This window comes from Battus philenor, unplaced genomic scaffold (assembly GCF_028537555.1).
Source record: "Battus philenor isolate CCGP_79_NKW_IND1 unplaced genomic scaffold, ilBatPhil1.0.hap1 SCAF_26, whole genome shotgun sequence".
NCBI lineage: Eukaryota > Metazoa > Arthropoda > Insecta > Lepidoptera > Papilionidae > Battus > Battus philenor.
Window position 1 is genome coordinate 4,026,694 of NW_027181689.1, and position 20,010 is coordinate 4,046,703.

The 20,010-nt window shown below is 36.4% G+C and overlaps 3 protein-coding genes across 4 annotated transcripts in view; 1 reads left to right on the forward strand and 2 right to left on the reverse strand.

The window, feature by feature from the left end:
• Positions 1–995: 995 nt before the first annotated feature.
• Positions 996–5,021, reverse strand: LOC137925276 (protein THEM6-like). Its single transcript, XM_068768703.1, has 4 exons — positions 4,856–5,021; positions 3,793–4,007; positions 2,325–2,513; positions 996–1,127 (listed from the first exon to the last, which is right to left on the reverse strand). The coding sequence occupies exons 1-4, from the start codon at positions 5,019–5,021 to the stop codon at positions 996–998; spliced, it is 702 nt and encodes a 233-aa protein (XP_068624804.1).
• A 5,831-nt stretch (positions 5,022–10,852) lies between these two features.
• Positions 10,853–12,126, forward strand: LOC137925268 (uncharacterized). The gene is made up of 2 exons (XM_068768694.1): positions 10,853–11,105; positions 11,629–12,126. Exons 1-2 carry the CDS (start codon positions 10,919–10,921, stop codon positions 12,111–12,113), a joined length of 672 nt encoding a protein of 223 aa, XP_068624795.1. The 5' UTR covers positions 10,853–10,918; the 3' UTR covers positions 12,114–12,126.
• A 3,113-nt stretch (positions 12,127–15,239) lies between these two features.
• Positions 15,240–20,010, reverse strand: part of LOC137925217 (extracellular matrix-binding protein ebh-like) — a 42,315-nt gene continuing 37,544 nt past the window's right edge. Inside the window, exons 14-17 of one of the 2 annotated variants that reach the window (XM_068768624.1) lie at positions 19,808–19,918; positions 19,556–19,703; positions 18,974–19,227; positions 15,240–18,354 (exon numbers count right to left, since the gene is read on the reverse strand). In XM_068768624.1, coding sequence (XP_068624725.1) covers positions 17,353–18,354; positions 18,974–19,227; positions 19,556–19,703; positions 19,808–19,918 — 1,515 coding nt within the window. In that variant the 3' untranslated portion in view covers positions 15,240–17,352. The remainder of the gene's footprint in view (positions 18,355–18,973; positions 19,228–19,555; positions 19,704–19,807; positions 19,919–20,010) is intronic. The other variant, XM_068768625.1, reaches the window with a different exon arrangement.

Consider the following 20,010-nt stretch of genomic DNA (forward strand, 5'->3'; position numbering starts at 1 on the left):
CAACCCTGTCCGGCAAATAAACTGTCAACAGTTTTAAACTCGTACCAACTGTCTACCAACCAAAAATAACGCTAAAAGTGTTAATGTTGAAAATAAAATAATAATAAACGTAATTATATTATAAAAAGAAAAAGAGTTTTAAAATTCAAATCACTTCATATTAAAATAATTTCATGTACAAAATAAATTAATATATCATATTTCAAAGTGAGCACTTTATTCCAAAGGAGTAGTTGGCCATAGATGTATAAGCTATTAAAACTTTTTCACTCATAACACGGGGCTTGTAATCAATTATTGATTTATTGCTAAAATGTTGATTTCAATCATCTGCACATGATTAAGTCTCTGAATGATTGGATTTTTTTTTAATTTTTATTTTTAAATCGTATTATGTCTCTTTTTGGTTGGTTTACGTTTGGCTAAAAACGCAAAAACAATTCTAATCACTTTAAATTTTTAATCACAGTGAGAATATAACGAACGAAGAAATTATTAAAGAGAAAATATATTGCATAAACAGCTACATGTTTAGGTACATTAGCGCAATTTCGTATATGTAATTACTATATGTATATTATACAGGAAACACCAAATAAAGGCAATTATTGTTTTGCCATTTACAATAACGTCTCTTGTTGAACCTTATTGGAGTAATGATACATTAGAAAGAACAATTCTTTATAATAGTTCACTTTAATGGATATGCTGATGTTATAAGATTACACATATTAAATACATTTTAATATTAACTATCTATCTAACCATGATTTCAAGTGATTTCTACGTACATAATGTAACATACGCAAAAAATTTTATCACAAGCTTAAAAATTGCATAAATAAGCTTTTATAAATGATGGCATGCACGTCCGTTATTCACGATGTCAGATAGCAGAATGTGGTTCTCACTGCTCGAACTACCCGCGGTATCGCATACGTCTACTTCAGTACGCGAGAACGGGACCGCAGTTCACTCGAGCAGTGGGCTGTATTTCACTCAGCGGTGAGGCTGGGAATCATCTCGCCGCAATCGAGGGGATGCGAAGTTTGTAGAATGGATTGTGAGATTGGAGGGGCTCGAAGTTTAGCAGAACTAAGCTCGTTGCTTTGTACCCACAGCTCCAACTGGAATGTAATTTTTTAATACCGTAATAACAAATGATTGTTAATTAACCATCATTTATTCATCATTTCAGACGTAGGATGTCCTCCGATGAACAAGAACCTCTCCCATAAATTTCCAATAAGGTCGGTTGAAAGTGGCCTGCATCTGACGCCTTTCGTCTGTTCTTGTGAATGTCCTTCTGAACGTCTTACGTTGCGCATGTTGGTCCATTATCTCCACACCAGAACCTTACAACCCCAGCGGTCAACGATACGGCGTGCTATGTTGCATGCTGACTGCCATTTTTACTTATCAACCCGACAGGCTACGTCAGCTACTTTTGTTCTTATACTCGTATACGGAAGTCTTTATTCCTAATTCAATCTAGTAGAAAAAACTCGACCATAGCTCTTTCTGTGGCTTGAGCTGCGTGCTTCCTTGTAGCCCAAAGTAATTGTACAGAACATTAATTCTAAATTATGATCTAAATACAATACATAAAACGAAGAGTTGGGCAAGTCTTTAACCTAAATAACATTTGATATTATGTGCTTGTAAAATGTAAAGAGCAATAGTTTTAAAATACAAAATATTACTCACCACCGCCTTTGTGTTCATTACAATAACATTTAGTTCATGTCCCATTTTGATTTCACTAGGAACCTACCAAAAATCCTTATTCTTTAATATTGTATTAATTTTGGTTTCGGGAAGTATTTTGGAGATAAGTTACCCGGATCTCAAGGATGGTGAAACTGTGTTTTGTGAGGTTCCTACCTACTAATACCTCCCTAAATCCATATAGCACGCAGAAGAGGTGGCGACTGGGGCCTAAAATTTCTAGAGTAAAGACCACCGAAAGGGCCTGCGCAGCGCAGGACGTCCCTAAGGACAGACAACTTTGTTAAGGTCTTCGAAAAACGGTGAATGCTGACCGATCTTTTTTAAAATCTATGGGAAAGGTCTATGTGATGATGAAACCTCCGTGGTAAGTCCCTTGAGTGTGTTTTGGAAAATCACCTTGCACAGCAATACGAAACCGCTTCGTGTTATTTTGTTCGGGGCTTCATACATCATCACACACAGCACACACACAGGGGACACAGCATCTTTAATTTCTGTTCGATTCTATTTAGGTACGCAACCTATGAATATCTACGTCAGTGACTGCATATCACTCGGATTATGGCCCTAATTTGGTTGGCTTAGAAACTCACCTCTTCCGGCATCTTGGCGGGTGTTGGCTGGCAGGTCCCGGCGCAGTGCAACTGGAGCAACAGCTCTGCTATGGCGGCGGCCGAGGTGTCAATGACCCGCTGCCGGCACACTGCCACTGCGTGCACAAACCCGCCCGGCCCCACGAACTCGTGCTCCATGAACAGCGTCTTCTCATCCCAGTACACTGCCTGCCGAGGTCACGAGCGGAATATGTTTTTACCCAGATTCACTTAAACTTACAAATAAATTAATTAATAAGGACAGAACATATTAAAAAATAAATATTCATGAACAAGCTGAATACAGCCAGAAGCCTGACACAGTGATGAAAATAAAAAGAACATAATATGAGGAAGCCCTTTAAAAGTTTTCACAAACATAAAGAACAGTATAAAGCTATGTTGGCCGTAACGTAAATATACAATTCTGTTATCTACATTTTAAATAATTTCAATATCAATGACACTGCAAATTATTACAGAAAAGTATGAATAGTTTGCAAATGATAAAAGTGAAAATAAATGTAGTTTAGACGTAAAGAAGATATATTTGTGAGACATAAGCAACAAACATTTGATATTGTCAAAAGTTTGTAAAAATAATTCATATTTTTAACTTCCGATAACAAGGATAGGCAGGCTTAAGTCGATTCAACTCATAAATACCTGCTGCAAGGCATAGGTCTCCCTCAAAGATATCTAATGGAAGGAAATATACCATCATCGCCACGTTTTCCATGCGAGTTGGTGATCACAATGTGGTATTATGCTACGCAGCGGACCCTACCGCTGATCCTCTGGAAACTTTTTTTATGAGCATTGGCAACCAGTTATAATTAATGCACCAAGTATCAATCACGTAAGATTGTATGCCGGTAATTGAACCCGAAATCTACGATCGCAAGTTTCAGTCGTCTACCGCTGGGCTACACAACAACATTATTTAAGACTATAGTTTAAATTTATTTTAACCCTAAAAAAACAAATTGAATTAGATTATAATTCTTTTATCCTGTAAAATAGCGTTAAGTATAAAATAATCTATTGTAAATTTTCTATTCTGAATGTACATAGCTATGGAAGCATCCTAGACTCAACACATATTTATTGAAAAAAAAAATTATTATACTTTGGCTGTATCTTGTGTGTACCCTATGTTTAAATAAAAAATAGCCTATTACTTATTTAAACCTGTTGATGATATTTTTCTTATATTTGTAAGTTCTTCGAAAAAGTTTAATCGAAAAAATATTACATGTAACAGAGTACATTACAACGTATACATAAAAACGTAAATCAATAAAGTATTAAATATAAATATAACGCTTATATTTTACCTATTTTCATATAAAAAGGCGACAGACGTTTTTTCGGTGCATATTTTCAACAAAAACTTTCACCAATGATTTTTGTTGCATGGTCTGGTCTTTTAGCGGAGATAATTTGCGTTAGTATAGGGGAACCTTACTTTGGAAGTAATCTTGAACGTTGTGAAGGGCTTGAGATAGCGACGGTAGCGGATGGTAGCCGCTGCCTGGACCACGGCACCTCCAGCTGCCTTGATGTTGGCGTAGAGACCAGTCCGCTCGTAGAAGTCAGCGCGAGCAAAGTCCAGCTCACGAAGGTACCGCGCGTTGTTCATATGGTACAGCAGTGTGTCGATGTCGTTGAGAAGGCACCAGGCTGCAAGCGGCAAGCACTTAAATACAACAAATAACTCTAATACACATACATAAGCATTTTAGCCGTCTATTCAAAGGTCATCACACGACCTGGTTAAGATCGGTAGATGCTTAATGAAGACTTCTAATCGAACCTTTTATAAATCTACGGGGAAGACCTATGTCCAGCACTGAACGCCCATCGGCTAAACTGATAATTGTGACGTTGATTTTGGTGCGATAGTTATTAAAATCCTTTATTAATCTCTACACTTGAAATGACTAAATAAATTTTAATATATAATCAAATATTGGTAACTATAAAAAAGGTACAGTTATGCGATCATAGGTCGCAGGTTCGATTCCCGGGATACAATCTCATATAATTCATAGTTTTTGAGATGATTGATTGATGAGATTGCCTCTGCTCGCAAAACAAGTTTCCAGAGGATGGACTGCAGCGTCTTCGAAGTACCATAATAGTAATTGCGATCCAGTATATTAATAGATATCTTTGGTGGAGGCTGTGCATTGCAGTGGGCTTCTATGGGCTGAAACGGCAATATAAGGTTTCTTATACCATGGTTGGTACAGGAAAATTTATATTGTCGTCATGGTATTTATGTTCCATGTAATTCATCAGAGACGATAACACAACACATCTGAAGAGATGAAGACAATTTTATTTACCATGTGCTTCAAGCCTATTTTGTTCATAGTAATATTAAATATTCGTTTAGCTGAGTAGAGATCAGCTAAGAACGGAATAAAAAAAAAAGATATAATTATTGGATTTTATGAAAATAACACCGACAAAAGAAATGTTAACGGAATTGAACGGTGACAGATAGTATTAAGTATAGCACTTACAAGAAACTTCTGTAGTCTCCAAGATGCAGGCCTTCTTCCGAAAGTATCTGGCGCGCGCCACCGTGTACATCATGCGTGCGAAGTACGCCACGTCCAGAGTCCCGTAGAGGATCAGAGTGCCAGCTACCATAGCGGCGCCCCATCCCGGAAGACACACCGTCCACATTGCTTCGGTTTTATCTATATAAAGGGTGATTAGTTATATGTGTACATATATATAAATATAAAAAATATGTGTGTGTGTGTATTTATATACAGCTTTCATGGTTTTAAAGGGGGGTGATTTAAGTGAATAATATTTTTCACACTCTAATCTAGGCTGCAAATTCGTGAAAACTTCCTGACACATCGCTTGTAGAATAGCAAGCGTTGCTTCGCGTATGTTTTAGAGCTGGGCATTCGTTGTCAGTTTATTGGCATAAACATGGCTTTTCAGGTGCCCGCAGAGATAAAAATCCTGTGACGTGATCTGTTCTCCAGGGAGGCGGCTGAATGTCCCCTCGACACAAGAAGTTTTCCAATCAACATTTAATTTACAAAAGCTAAGCAGTCATTGAATGCATGTGAAGTCGCGCCATCTTGTTGGAACCAAACCCTGCTGTAGTAGGCCTCAGAACTATGCAGTTGTAGAAAGAAAAAGTTATCCAACATTTGAATTCACATGCCTTTTCGGCTTACCCATTGCTAATACTAATGACCGATGCAGGTTTTATACAATATAAATTTGCGGTGCTAGAAACGCACGTTAAAAACGTGAAGTTCATAGCGAACTGCAAATGCTAATTTACAAAAGTCATTAAATTTCATAGATAGCGAGCTCGTTTCCCGGAATACAATCCCATATAATTCACAGTTTTTACATTAATTATATATGATTGTCCCTCCTCACAAAACAAGTTTCCAAAGGATGGGCAATAACGTCCTCTGGGTACTAATATAATATTTATAACAACATTTTAAGTTTCTGCTCAATTTTCAAAAAAACCTTTTCAAGTTGTGATTTAACTAAAGGGCAGGTTATTTTTTTAATTTTTACGTTTTCTTTTTTATACGTATAGATTTTTCTTTTAATTCATGTCATAAAATACTACTGGTTTGTAATATATCCACGTCATCAAGTTCTCGTATATCTCATAATGTCATCTTCGAAAGTTCAAAGTAATCAAATAATTTACCAAATATTCACTTCAGTTTTATTATCAATAACTTTCGTTATAGCACACTGGTTTGTTAAGCATCGAGTTATTTAAAATACATTTAATGTAAATTAAACAAACAAAAACCATTTGAAGGAGTTATTAATGAAAGTACACCGAGAGCTAACAACATTTCCTTCAAGGATGTCGTTAAAATGTAAACTCATTACACATAAAGACTTTAGATGTTAGGAAAGGCCAGACCAAATTTTAAAAATATCGTACCATTTAAAATATTCCCACTAAGCGCCTGTGACTTTTAAATCGCAAAATGACAATTCAACATATTGCTATTTACTAATTTCTTGTTAAATGTAACTGCAGCATATTATGTGTTATTACGAGTAGCTCGCGGATTCTGAATTCTATATACTAAGCCCTCTTGATCCGAAGAGTAATAAAATTATCTTTTTAGGAGGACTATAGTAGTAGAAAGTTCAGACAGGACTTACACTACTGCACGAGTAATATTTGCTGATTTTTTTCAAGTTTTCTTGTCCGCGTCATTATCAACCCGTCTGATGGAAAGCCACGATGTGGTCGAAGATGAGGCAAAAAAACTCAAACTCTTATAGACTTAAAGACTTAAGATTGAGACCTCTTGAGGAAACGTAGCTCGAGAACGCCTGGGTTAGCCTCGGTTCAGGCCGCTGCATATATTGTTACCGTTTCACCGGATTGGTTTGTATTGTTAACTTTATATGGTTATTTATACACCGCGGGAAATTATATCATAAGGGTTTCGACAGTCGCGGCTTGTAGTCGCACGTTGAGTCAACGCGGTGTCTCGTTGGAGCAGCGTTACCAGAAATGCGTCATCTGTTAAGGCGGAGTTCTTAAAGGTTAGTCAACCTTGTAGTCAAGTGACACGTCACGTATTACAATCGTGATCTCTCAAGATGTGATGTACTGATATTCAGTAAGATACCTGAAGGTATGGGCAGTCTCAATACCCTTCAGTTTCAAGCATATCACATGAAGACAGTGCTAGTTCTTTGTCGCCCCCTGATATGTTACGGTGCAGCATTTGACTGTTCTTAGAGTAGATGTTTCTAGTGATAGTGGAATGTAACGGATCCGTCGCTTAAATTCGTACGGTGTCATGTTCGGTTCAAAGTTGGACGCTGTGGCTACCAGTTAATAAGGGTTTTTTTTATTTATTAGAGATATTTAACATTGTCTTTTTCAATACGAAGGTCTGAACAGAATTTTTTTTAATAAATAACAGACACGAATTGTTTCCAGATGTAATACCGAAAGACGTAGCCATGTTTCTTAAGAATTTTCCAACATATTTCAAAATTTAAGATTGTAGAAATAAGATAAAACAGCCATACCAGAAATCGTAATAAGTACACATCTGAAAATATGTTTCTACTAAAAAGTTATAGGCATGCTGAGTTAACATCAAGTTATATGTCAATATATATAGTATTGAAAGACATTTTCTCGATAGACATATCACCGAGGTATATATTTGGGGAATGCCAACAAGACAAATTTACCGACGTTTTTTATATACGTAGTACTTTGTTAAATACTCAGTAAAACAACCTAACCTATATTTGTTTTACTATAATAAATTATCATATTTATATAAGTATTAGAAAACTAGCAGATTTCAATATTAATCTTTTAATTTGGGGATGTTTCCGTCCATCACCCACGAAATGTCCGCTGGCGAAATGATCGTCGGAGTATTATCACAAACTTTACCAAATACTGAAAATTTTGCGGCTCTCAACATTTTAATTCAAATCTTGTGTGTGTAGTGATAACATTCTTTATGATTTTAGATTTACATTTAATCTAAAATCTAAATTTGGTAACGCCGACATACAATCATATATAATTCTGAATATATACCGTTAACTACTTATTATATATACTATCTATATCACTGATGCTAAACGAAGACAAATAGACGATATTCATTTATTAATAATCATATTAATAGCTATAGGCGTCTATCTATTATAAAAAGTAAACTCACCTTTAAACGCCGACGATTTAAATTACCATAGTAAGTATGGATAAATAAAAATTAAAAGTCAATTTTTTGCACGGAATATAAATGTTATAAACGGAATAGATTATTTAAAATACATTTAAAACCAAAAACTTAAGGAATAACACAAAATAACCTCGCAGCAAATGCAATAGACTTTTTCACGTACAAAATTTTAAGTGACATGTTTCCAATGCGCGCGCAGTTCGATCCGTTTTACTCTGACGTATCGTTAATATTACTAGAATTTGGGGGATTTTAAACCTTAAAATTGTTGGAGTAAGGTTAAAGATCAAACTATAAAGAATAATAATAATTGCCCTATATAGATTATAGCCGAATAAAAAATATTAATATAATTATATTAATAAATATTTATTTTATTATACTTCAAATAAAAGTCGCCTCTATGAATTACGTTTTTTTCTCACTTAGTAAATTTACAGATAACAAATTACATTTTACGGAACTAGAGTAGATTTCGGACTTACAAAAAAGCAACACAATATTTTCTAAAATTTATTTGCCGAACGCGCTTTTTAACACGCAATGTGTAAAAATGCAGAAATGAAGAACTATTGTAAAGAAGCCTTTACAGGCATCCGCATATTTTTTTACAAAAGTGTGCATATAATAATCCTATCATTTTTGTCATCACCTTCTTGGTGAACGAAACATACCGGCTTAGTCATTTTACTGCTGGATATTCCGATGTATGATATTACTGACAGAGAAACACAACATACAGATTAAACAGAAATAAAAGTAAAAATGCCAAATTAAAAGTTAAATATCTATAATGATAAGTAAATGGGAACAATCAACTTAGGGGAGAGAATCTGTAACTAAAACAACGAACACAGCTTAGAAACTAACAAAAATCTTCTATAATCCTAAATAAATAACCATTTCGTATTCACGGTTTCTATATTCGCAGCATATTTATGGAACCTATACTCCGCGAATAAAGAGCTTTTATGATGTAATGTAAATATATATTATAATATATATATTATAATATATATATTATATATATATACGCTTAAAGACCTGCATAGTTATATAATAGTAATTGTAATAAAAGTAATTAATATTGTGTATATTAATAGATTAAATTTCTTTTGTATCTTTAAGATAAATTAAATAAAATACATTAGTTTGTTCAAAGGTAAACAGTTTTTTTATACGGTTTTCTTTTAAATCGCTTCTGTCGTCAGCAACTAAGAACAATACACATACAGTACTGCACAATAAATTCTTAATGCCCAAACATAGGGGGCGTAATGCCTTCCGAGGCTCCAAATATATTTCTCGTGTTATGGAACCTTTGTACGCTTTTATTTATTAATTTATATTCATTCACGTAACATAATTTACTGTAATCACTTGGTGGCCGTAGATAAAACACGTCACTTTAATTTCACCTTTTATAACTTGTTCACTTATTCTCGGTTGAAGTTGTTGCTGTTGGCCCGAGGGCTTTAACAGCTTCATCGGAGCCGAGTTCACGGAGCGGAAGGGTCCGTGAACTAAATACTTAAAAATAAACAAAGCTGGACGCGCGTGTATCAGTTGCATGAAATCGTTTGCACGTAGTAAAACGCTCTACCTACGGGTGGCCACTTCCTTAAAGCGAGTGTTGGGCCTGTTCACTTGTCCAAGGGTTTCCTAAATATTGCGGGATATCTGCAGTATCTTAACTATAACCGTCACGACCCCTTCCATCCCCCTCTCCCGTGTCACCTTTCCCCAGAAGACCCCTTGAGTATACCAGAAGAACCCAATTTGGCAGAAACTACAATAAGAGTGAATTCCACTGTGACATCATCCCTTAACTTAAACTTTCCTTATGCACACCGATCTGCGCAGAGCCCACAATAAACTCAGCTGTTTTTTGTGATCATAATATCCTTAATACTACTAGTAGAGCAATTTATTTCCAAGCTTTGTTATCACTTCAATGAACCAAAGGATTTTTTGCATGTTTTTGTTTAATAATTTTATAAATATTCTATTGGTATACTCTGTTATACATCTGTCTTTTTTAAATACATTTATTATCAAAATCAATATCATCCATGCGCCAAAAGTATAATGTAAATATTAGTTATTAATATTTCTAGTAACAGTGATCACAAATAAAAATCAAGGTGGAAACCCTGAAGCCATGTCTTTTAAGTTAAAGAAGCTCAACTTGAACATACATGGTTTCTATAAATTAGAGCTGTATAAATGATCCAAAACGAAGCAAAATTTATAAACAAATGAAAAATGAATAAATAACGTCCGGCAAAATAAAAAATTTTGACACACATGTTTTTTTATTTTAGTGACTACAGTTCGCGACGTACACTTACATGTCAATTTTTTTTATACGAACAATTAACTAGTATACTTATCACAATCGATTAAAAGAAAACATTTTTTAGAATATACAGGGCAATGTTACATATATTACCATTACAATGGTTACCGAGGAACATTCCAATCAAGGTCCCATTATACCACCCTACCCAGAGATGCCTTTCTGTTATCCAAATAATAATGAACCCCTAATATATTATCTATGTTCTTCGTCTGCTAAGTATTAAAGGCCGCGTGAAGGTAATTTTACATTGGCGGAGCGTAACACGATACTCGTACACGAGACGCTTTGCGATGTCGGTGACCTCATGTGTATACTGCTGTCTCCGTCAGATATTTTCATCAAGATAAGGACAGCACTACAACGTCCGATCCGACATTTTGACGCTCGCTAGTGACGTGTTAGTTGGGAGAGTGTACACAGTGAATTTTGTTTCATAATATTTTCTAGTTTATTGTAAATAAATATAACCAAGCTTGCAGTCGTTTTTGAAAATGCCTAAAGAATTTAACTACGACGTTATACGACTTATACATTGCGTTCGAGATCGTCCATGTCTTTGGGATAAATCATTGGAAAATTACAAAGACCGTATCGACAGGAGAGCGGCTTGGGAAGAGATTTTTCGCATTGTGGATCCGACTTATGATCAAATGTCACCGAGCAAAAAGAGACTTACTGGTAATGTTTTTATATGTACGTGTCCATTTTAACACGACACGGTATCGTTTAAAATGTTTTAACGGATACGTCATTTATGTAATATTGATTTTTACGTCTTGCGATACTCTTTAATATTAAGGTATCTCCCAGCAACTATATTTAAATTTCTGTGATAGATACTAATTTAAATTAAGGTCTGCATATTTCATCGTTTCTGCCATTCTTTCACTGCTGAATAAAAGTCTCCTCCATAAATTTTCAAAGGTCGGCCTTTAGGAAGCAACCAGGATCCAGCGTCTTACGTCAACCTTAACAAGGTCGTCTGTCCACATAGTGGGCGGACCTCTACTCTAGAATCGTAAGGTCTCAGTGGCTGTATCTGTTCTGCACGCTGTATAGCACGCTCTTTATCGATTTAACGTAAAATTGATTGACCTTTATTTTCATATTGGTGTTGCTTCAACCGACACTCCTAAAGAACTCATATGCCTCGACTCGACCAGATGCTATTGCCTAACTAATCCAACCTTATGTATTTCAGGAGAAATTGTATTAAAAAAGTGGACGAACATACGAGACACATTCGTCAAGACTCTTAAGACAAAAATGGGAAAGCCGAAGAAAAAATACCTTTTGTACGACCATCTAAAATTTCTCACAAAAATAACACCAGAAGTCGAATCCAATGTTGACTATAACATCGACGTGCCTTTATCATTTTTCAAAATAGATAAAGAGGAAAAAGTCTGTCATTCTAAGAGAAAATTCAAAGAAATTGATGAAAGTGAAGAAACATCCACAAAGAAGTCAATAGTCAATGATTGCGATACAAGTAATGATTTAGAAATTCAGAGCATAGATGAGTCTAGTGATCCGAGACTTATGAATGAAGACGAAGCATTTTTTGCGTCGCTACTACCCACCGTTGTTAAGTACAACGAAGATGAAAGACTAGAATTCAGGATTGAAGTGTTAGCATTGATGAAAAATATAAAAGATAGAAGAAAATGGTCGAATAATAATTAATCCGTCGAGTCATTCCGTTCGTGACCACATGTTGCATTATCGAAGCAACTCATAATTCAGTCAAAAGAGACTTTGTGAAGCTGGTTCGGTTTAAAATTGGACGTCAGAAGTTTTTGAATCTGTGATTCATAATGTAAATAAATGTGTTTTTTACTAAAATGTTCATTTAATATGATAGTATATAGATAATTAATTCGGCTTGTTGGAAATATAAATCTTTTATAAAAACATCGATTTTATCCCTATATACATACCAAGCTGTCGAAGCAGTGTGCTATAAAGACAACGCTCTACAATGTCGGTCCTCCCGACTGTTATTATCAGGTTTTAATCCTTATCTTTAACACGGCCACGACCAACGGATTCCTTTCCTACCAGTGGAAAACAGCGGAGCTCATAGGATCCTTAAAACCCTCTAACCCGCAAACAAACCATCGTTCTATCGGCTCTTCAGCCTACTAAAGACTTGTGAATATCTACGAAAGATTAATCCTCTTTCGAATTAGGAGATCCATGGAAGCGAAAGTACTTCCAATTATGTACCCATCAGACGCACCGTACCACAGTGCACATCCTTGCTAAGCGAATTAAGAGGACAATCCCGGGAAACATTTTACTCTACATGGCTAAATCGTTCGACAAAGTCTGATATAGCGAACTTGTGTATGCCCAAGGATCGATCCTAAGACCTGCTATATACACGCTCTATGCCAACAACATACCACGCGTTAAAAGGTATAGAGTTAGTCCAATTCGCAGACGATACCTGCATCTATACTTCTAGCTTCGCTATCAAATATCACTAAATGCCTCCAGATCTCAGCTAACATCCCCGGACAATAATTTGGCGAGAGGGGAAGCGAAATTAATCCTAGCAAAAGTGTGATTATGCAACTTATCGAAGTGCAACCATTCCTTACAAAATCACAATTCACTCATGGACAGTAGGGCCATGGGCAAAGCAAGTTCATTATCCAGGTGTCATCCTCGATAACACTTTAGTGTGGATGACGCTAACGTGCGAAAAAAGCTGCTTTCGTTCTCGTCCCTTCTATCTCCTACTACCCGCAGTAAAATGTCTGTTTAATAAAGTGGACCCTATGAGACTGTAATCACACCCGTTCTTACATACGCAAGCCCGTGATTCGCGCCCGCGTGTCATTCAGTCTCCTAATCACACTAAATAGGATTATGCGCAGAGCCACGGGCGCGCCGCGATACGTGTGTAGTAATTAAGATTTGCTCATAGACTTGGAACTACCAACGATCGCCTAGTTCTTAAAACCGTCATCGACCCATTACTTTAACTCTGCCTCTCAACATACCAAATCGTTGATTTTAGGTACTGCCACTTACAAAACAATCACATCCGGCTCTTAATTCTTTAATTAGTATATTCATTCGAATGAGCTCTTCAAAGGTTTAAATACAGATTGGCACATAAAGACAAAAATAATAAAACCAAAATGCGTTATAAAATACAAAAACTATATGGAAGGTATTGATAGGGCTGACCAGTACCTTAATACCATCCAATATTACGAAAAACAAGAAAGTGGGCCAAATGAGCTGTAATGTATTTGTTAAATTGTACATTATTCAATTCCTATTTAGTATATGACATTCATGATGACGATGTACCTTGCCATATAAAAAATATATGTTACAATTATCACGCTGTTTCATAACTGACAAAAAAAAACAAAAATCTGGAAATGAAGAACCACAACATAGTACATCGAATTCGGCACCACGGATTCCACGATATAAAATTGATCCGCCTTGACAACTTAAGCGCAACTTAATTCGAATAGAAAATAAAGACAAAAAGCTATATGCTCAAAGAAACCGTGTAGTTTGTGCGGCACATAAAAAAAATGGACTTGCTTCAAATGTTAGTTAGTTTTGCAATGCACTTCTTCACCGTGGCGAGTGTTATCAACATCACACTCATATAAATTCTCCTCATAAAGATTTACTTTAAAACATCTTTTGTAATTAGGGTTTAGTCCTTTTTTAATATTACTTGTCGTTTTAAGAGTAAATTATTGCATAAAATATTTCTAGGGTGGAAAACGGGGGGTCGGTCGCCGCGTTACCTAGCATACTTTCGTCAAGATCCCCCGCCTTTAATGTGTGGCATCATATAAAGCATTTCACAGCCGTTCGAAAACCAACGGGCCTTGAGGTCGGCTCGTATATCACAGGGTTCGCTAATCCCCGATTATTCTAGATAGAAGCGTTGTTGGAGTTTCTGGCGGCATTTTCTCTCCCGCTTTCTGTAGTGGTAATAACGTTAGCCAGATAATAGTAACCGATCAAGTAGAGGTTCAGCCCGTTCGGGCAGTCTTAGAATTTTCAGCGGGTATTTTCGAAGAGCAAGTCCCAGCCAAGGTACCGTGGTGGTAGCCCCTAAGCCTAGAAAAGCCCGGCGGCGCTGAAATTGTAGAAAGCATCGGCTCAAGCAGTCTTCGCAGAAAGTCTTCGAGTTTCGCTACTTTAAGAGGTTTCAGATTAAACGCCCTGCTAAGTGGCAGATGTAAACAATATGCAAATTAAAAATATCCAGGAATATTGTGACAAAAGTAGCTAATACTATATTTTTGTTGTTCAGTTTTCATATTAATGAAAGATTTTTAAGTCATAGCACATCCAGTGCTGAACAAAGATCTCTCCGTAGATTTCCAACAGGACCTGTTGGATGTCAGCATCTTCCTAACTGGAATGGTTCAGAGACGTGAACGAGCCAAGTCCTTGCCGATTAGCAAATAAGGATAATAGTATATCGATATGTAGAAGAAACGCGGCCCAAAGAGAAATACCCTGTATTGCAGGAACAATGTAGCTGTCTTATGTATTACAATTTGATTGTAAAATATTTAGAATCTCTTTTTAAGTTTAACATATGAATCTAATTTTTATTAAGTTACATAAACATATGATGTAATGATATATATTATAGAATGTGTACTGTTTAAAAAATAGTAGTAATTTTTCGTGAAGTTTTTATTTTGGCAGTTTCTTACTTCATAACATGCAGTTTCGAAATAAAACAAATGTGGATTCCTTTTATTTAGCTTCGGACGCCTGTTTTTTAACGCATCTCTAAAAATTACAATACTGTATTTTGAAGACTTGAGACCGATGAAAGACTGATTAAACGTTTTATGTTCTGTATAATATTTTATTATTCGTAACACATATGTACAAAATATTAGACGTATCACTAATACATTTAATGAAATTGAGAACTCATCTACCCAATTTGCGTAAGTCGTATGGAATTATCTACATTATATAATATGAAAATATTTAGTGCTAAATACAAGTTATGATTAACACCAATATGAAACCAAGAGGCAAGTGAGCAGTTTTTAGCTTATATTGTTTTATTTCCATCAAACAAATCTTCGCACAATTAACTCAGTCTTCCCTAACCCCATTTAGATTAACCAATAAAATATAACATTAAATATACCATTGTTTACACAAAACATTTTTCTAAAAAACTTCTTGAATAAATTTACAATTAAAATAAAATACGTGTGTAATAGATAAGTTTTAATGGCCATTTTCGTCTGTAGCACTTTGAAAATTACATAATCGTAAATCAAACTTAAAGTTTTTTTTATCAGAAATAAAAAATAATCACGAGAGAACCTATCAAAACTCAAAATTTAGTCTTTTGATATCTAAAAAATTTAACAAAAACGCATTGTGATTATCAATATAATTGAAGGTATATCAACCTACAATATGTCCGAACAATAACAACTTACTGGATAATATAAAAATTTGAACCTTACGTTTAAAAATGGCGGAACAATTGTTCATCGCCGTTGCAGAGAAAAATAAACACGTTAAATTTTTTTCCAAAAATTTCTCAATTGGCTCGCTATCAAACACCTCAAGCCCGCCCGAGTGGTGGACCACGGCGTGTACAGCTCGCCTCGCCACATCCGTGAACATTACCTAATATCTCTATCTTAAGTCTACTAATAACGTCCTCGACTAACGTTTTTAACCCGCCTTACAAATACACGAACATTTTACAATTCACTATAAATGCGTTCGCGCACAACCGTACCTCTAAATTCACTAAATCTTCATTTATTCATGACCCTATCCTCTCCACTCTGTCGTCCGCTCCCCGCGTCCTCCTATTTACAATTTCGAAATCATCGACGGCGAGAAACGTTACATTAACTTCTTTTTTGCACACAAATACATCTCTATGTGGATTAGTAATATTCAATATCTAATCTGCAATCTTATATACAAAAGCGGGTAGAATACTGCACGAATCACGGCTCAAAGCCTCCACAACCAGTGAATACGTCCACTGGTTTCAATACTAGGATGTACATAGAGTATAGTGACTAGACGGTTCCCGAAGCAACAATTGGCGGGAGAAGTTATTTACACCATTAACACTATGGATATCAAATTCACACTAGCTTACCACGTAGCTACTGATAATTCTTAATACAGCTTAACGCCCTCTGGAAAACTAAAGTGAAGCGACAGTGCCGCCGACTTGGCACGGGAACGAGTAAACAAAAAGAATCTCAAAAACACTTAACGCCCGACATTAAAGCTCGCGTCGTCTATTAAATCGATTTGTGCATAACCATGGAAGTCGCTTAAACACTATGCGAATATAATACAGTATTCAAAAAGAAAAACAAATTTAAAAATTACAAAATATTGGCTCCGTGTGAAGTGGCAATCGCACAAGTATATTCAGTCTAGCATCGTCGAGAAGGGCCGTAAATTTGAAACACTCGTAGTATCTTCTATCGCTAGGTATATATTAAATTCATGTTCGAGTGTTGCCTGTACTCGCTAAAGGAAACACTTATCTCCTATAATGAAAGTAACCTACGGAAATATAAATTTTATACAATCACAATATTATCGATTTAATATATATCATGGATATATTACATGAATTACAAAAAAATAACAATAAACAATGCGAGAGACATTGTTGATTAGAAAATAAAGTGACTGCTGACAGCAACTTAGGAAAATAATTGTTAACACCTAAAATGAATTGCCTAACAAAATTACACCAGCTGGAATAAGCCACGTAACATTATGTACAAAACAATTTTAACAACTTTATCACTATATTACAACTAGAAATGTAACCTCATGAGTATGAGATCATCGTTCAGTCTGGTTGACGGTATGTCCTTGTTATTTTCTCAAAGCATTAATCAATCACAAAAGTCATTTAATGAGTAAAGTCCATAGTCGGTTTCCGTTGTCTGGGTTTTTTTGATCGAGATGGCAGCGGTGAGCCGTTGCAGCAGTGGCAGCCACGCTTGACCACACCTCTGCCCGAAGCACGTCGACGAACTTCCAAGCTGTCTGGTGAACGTTCACCCGCTCGTGTCTTCCCCGTCAAGCTTCTTCCCATTTCTGCGTCCGTGGAGTGGTATAGGCGTTTGGCAGGGTAGGTGCGTAACGGTGGATGTGTGTCGTCAGCAGAGGAACCGTCGGCACTTCCGCTCCGATCCAGTCCCCGAGCCTCTTTGATCACAGAGTCCAATCTCATGTGCGTTCCAACTCCACTCGAATCTGTCGAGTTGGTTTCGTCGTAGGACGGACTCTTGCAGCACTTATCGCTGTCGCTACTGAAGTCGAGCGGTCTCCGGCTTTCGGAGCGCTCGGATGTGGAATTCGACTCCCAGTACAGCTCCGTATGACGTTCGGGTGACGACCTGTCGTCGTCTACATCGCCGACGAATGATTCCAGTGTTGCGTCTCTGCTGTCTTCAGCAATCATCTTAGCGTCATCTCCTGCTATGAGAGTGTCCGGCTCGTCCATGAGAAACCTGGGGTCGCGTTTGTCGTCATCATAACACACTCTTCTGATGACTTGCGTCGCGTTGTGCGACGAGTGGACAATCGCCGAGGCCGTATTGGATAGATGCAGTTCTCTCGAGTCAGTAAGGATACTGTCAAATCTCGTCAGGCCGTCATCTTTGACCAGCACAGATGACAGGTTGATGTTATTATGAGTACTTGGCGAACTGATGATGTTATCAATATGCGAGTATTTTATATTATGATGGATGGTGGGATTGTCGTGAGTAGCCTGCGATATGACAGTAGTTTGCGGACCCATTAAAACTGTGGCCGGAGCTCTATTTGCGTGGAATATTGTCGATGTGATATGTCGGCCCTTTATCCCGGATATTGTAAAAGGTTGCACCTGAAAAAATTGTACTGTCTTAGTACATTAACATTAAATTAATACATTTCGAAATAGTGTGGTTCTTGTTTTCAGATTAGTTGCATGTGATTTAATTTTGATTGAAAAAAGTATTTAAAAAAACTGTCCTTAAAACTATAATTATATTAACTTTTTAGTCTCTATGGCTTGTTGGCGAAAGTCGCCGCTTTGGATGAAGGACGTAAATATGCGTTTACTCTAATTTAGGATCAAACCATCTCTGGGTCTAGTCCGGCCAAGACTGATACTCTAAATTAAGTTATTTCAAGGTTAATTTATTCCATAAGAATTGTGAACTAGAGTAATAGACGCAAAATAAAAGATTGAATACAATTGACTTAATTTCCGTGGACTAGAAATGCACATATTTTTTCTTTTGATATATTTGAAACGAAATTGTGTTGTAAAATGGGAATTTATAGTCTAAAAATTAATGTTTGTTAATTTTAATATTCAAAATAACGCTAATTATTTAACCCAATGCAAAAAGATTACTATTATTAATTAGTGTTTGCACTTTAAACACTCAGTCTAGCCTAGGCAAAAAGTATTCATTATTAAAGGTAAATAGTTTTTAGACCCATTAGTTACACACTACATTGGTCTTGTCTCTCACCTCTCCATCCTCACTGGGTTCGCTGTGGAAGGTGGTGTTGGGATGTGATCTTGCAAACTCTTCCTGGTCTAACGTGATGGTCGCCCCGTTTTCCGTCACTGTGACGATGCCAACGTCGTCCAGGCCTAGGTTCACGTCTAGATCGTCATTGTTGTCATCCTGAATATCATTGCGTTGAAGCAGCTGATCAGTAGCTATCTGATCGTCCATATCGGGATGGGGTATACCGCCTTGGCTTAATATAGTCGGTTGAGCTGAAAAAGATAAATTGAGCAATTGGGGACGGAAAAACAAAGTAATAGTTACTAGACACTTATACAATAAACCCCTACATTAATAAAAATTATACGCTGAGAGCGTGTAGAAAGTTATTACGGAAGTTTAACAAATTTGAGGAAAAATTTATAAATAATTTTGCCTTTACAGACATAAACCAGACTAAATAAAAACATCTTTCGTCGTTAGTTTTGATTGATGTCAAACGTTTGACGTCAACAAACGTATGTTTTACACACAAAAGGTTTACTTAAAAGAATTAAACGTCATCAAAGAATATTTAAGTAGTCAGTATTTGATTCTTACGAGTATGTGGATGATGAAGTGTCTGGGCCTGATCCTGTATGTGGTCATGAGCAGGCGAGCCAGCGAATAGAAGCTCGGCCTCTGGAAAAAGTTCCGAAGCCGAGGGAGAGTCGACACCCAGGTCCTCACATTCCTCCGATAAAGATTTCTTAAAAAAAAAAACATTAACATTTGATTAGTAATAGTATAGTTACCGACGGCCATTGAGGCCTAAAGAGAATGATGATGTCGCCAGAAGTCTAAATTACCCACCTGAAGTCTAAGTTCGTGCTCCAAGATGGCATATTTGTGCCGCAGGGCAGCCGCCGACACGTGTGTCAGCCGATGCTGGCGATGAGACGAGACGTCCCTTTTCTGCACAACCTTAATACAACATTTAATTTTTAAGAATATCATATATGGAGGTCGTATACCATCGACTTATTCACTAGGTCCCATAAATCAACGTCAAACCG

Bases quoted from the DNA above. Each gene is read 5' to 3' on its own strand.
- LOC137925276 (XM_068768703.1), bottom strand. From the start codon at position 5,021: ATGTGGACGGTGTGTCTTCCGGGATGGGGCGCCGCTATGGTAGCTGGC. The intron at 4,008-4,855 runs GTAAGTGCTATA...TGCCGCTTGCAG, and splicing joins GGAGACTACAGAAGTTTCTT to CCTGGTGCCTTCTCAACGAC. The intron at 1,128-2,324 runs GTGAGTTTCTAA...ATTACATTCCAG, and splicing joins CCGCCAAGATGCCGGAAGAG to TTGGAGCTGTGGGTACAAAG.
- LOC137925268 (XM_068768694.1), top strand. From the start codon at position 10,919: ATGCCTAAAGAATTTAACTACGACGTTATACGACTTATACATTGCGTT. The intron at 11,106-11,628 runs GTAATGTTTTTA...TATGTATTTCAG, and splicing joins GAGCAAAAAGAGACTTACTG to GAGAAATTGTATTAAAAAAG.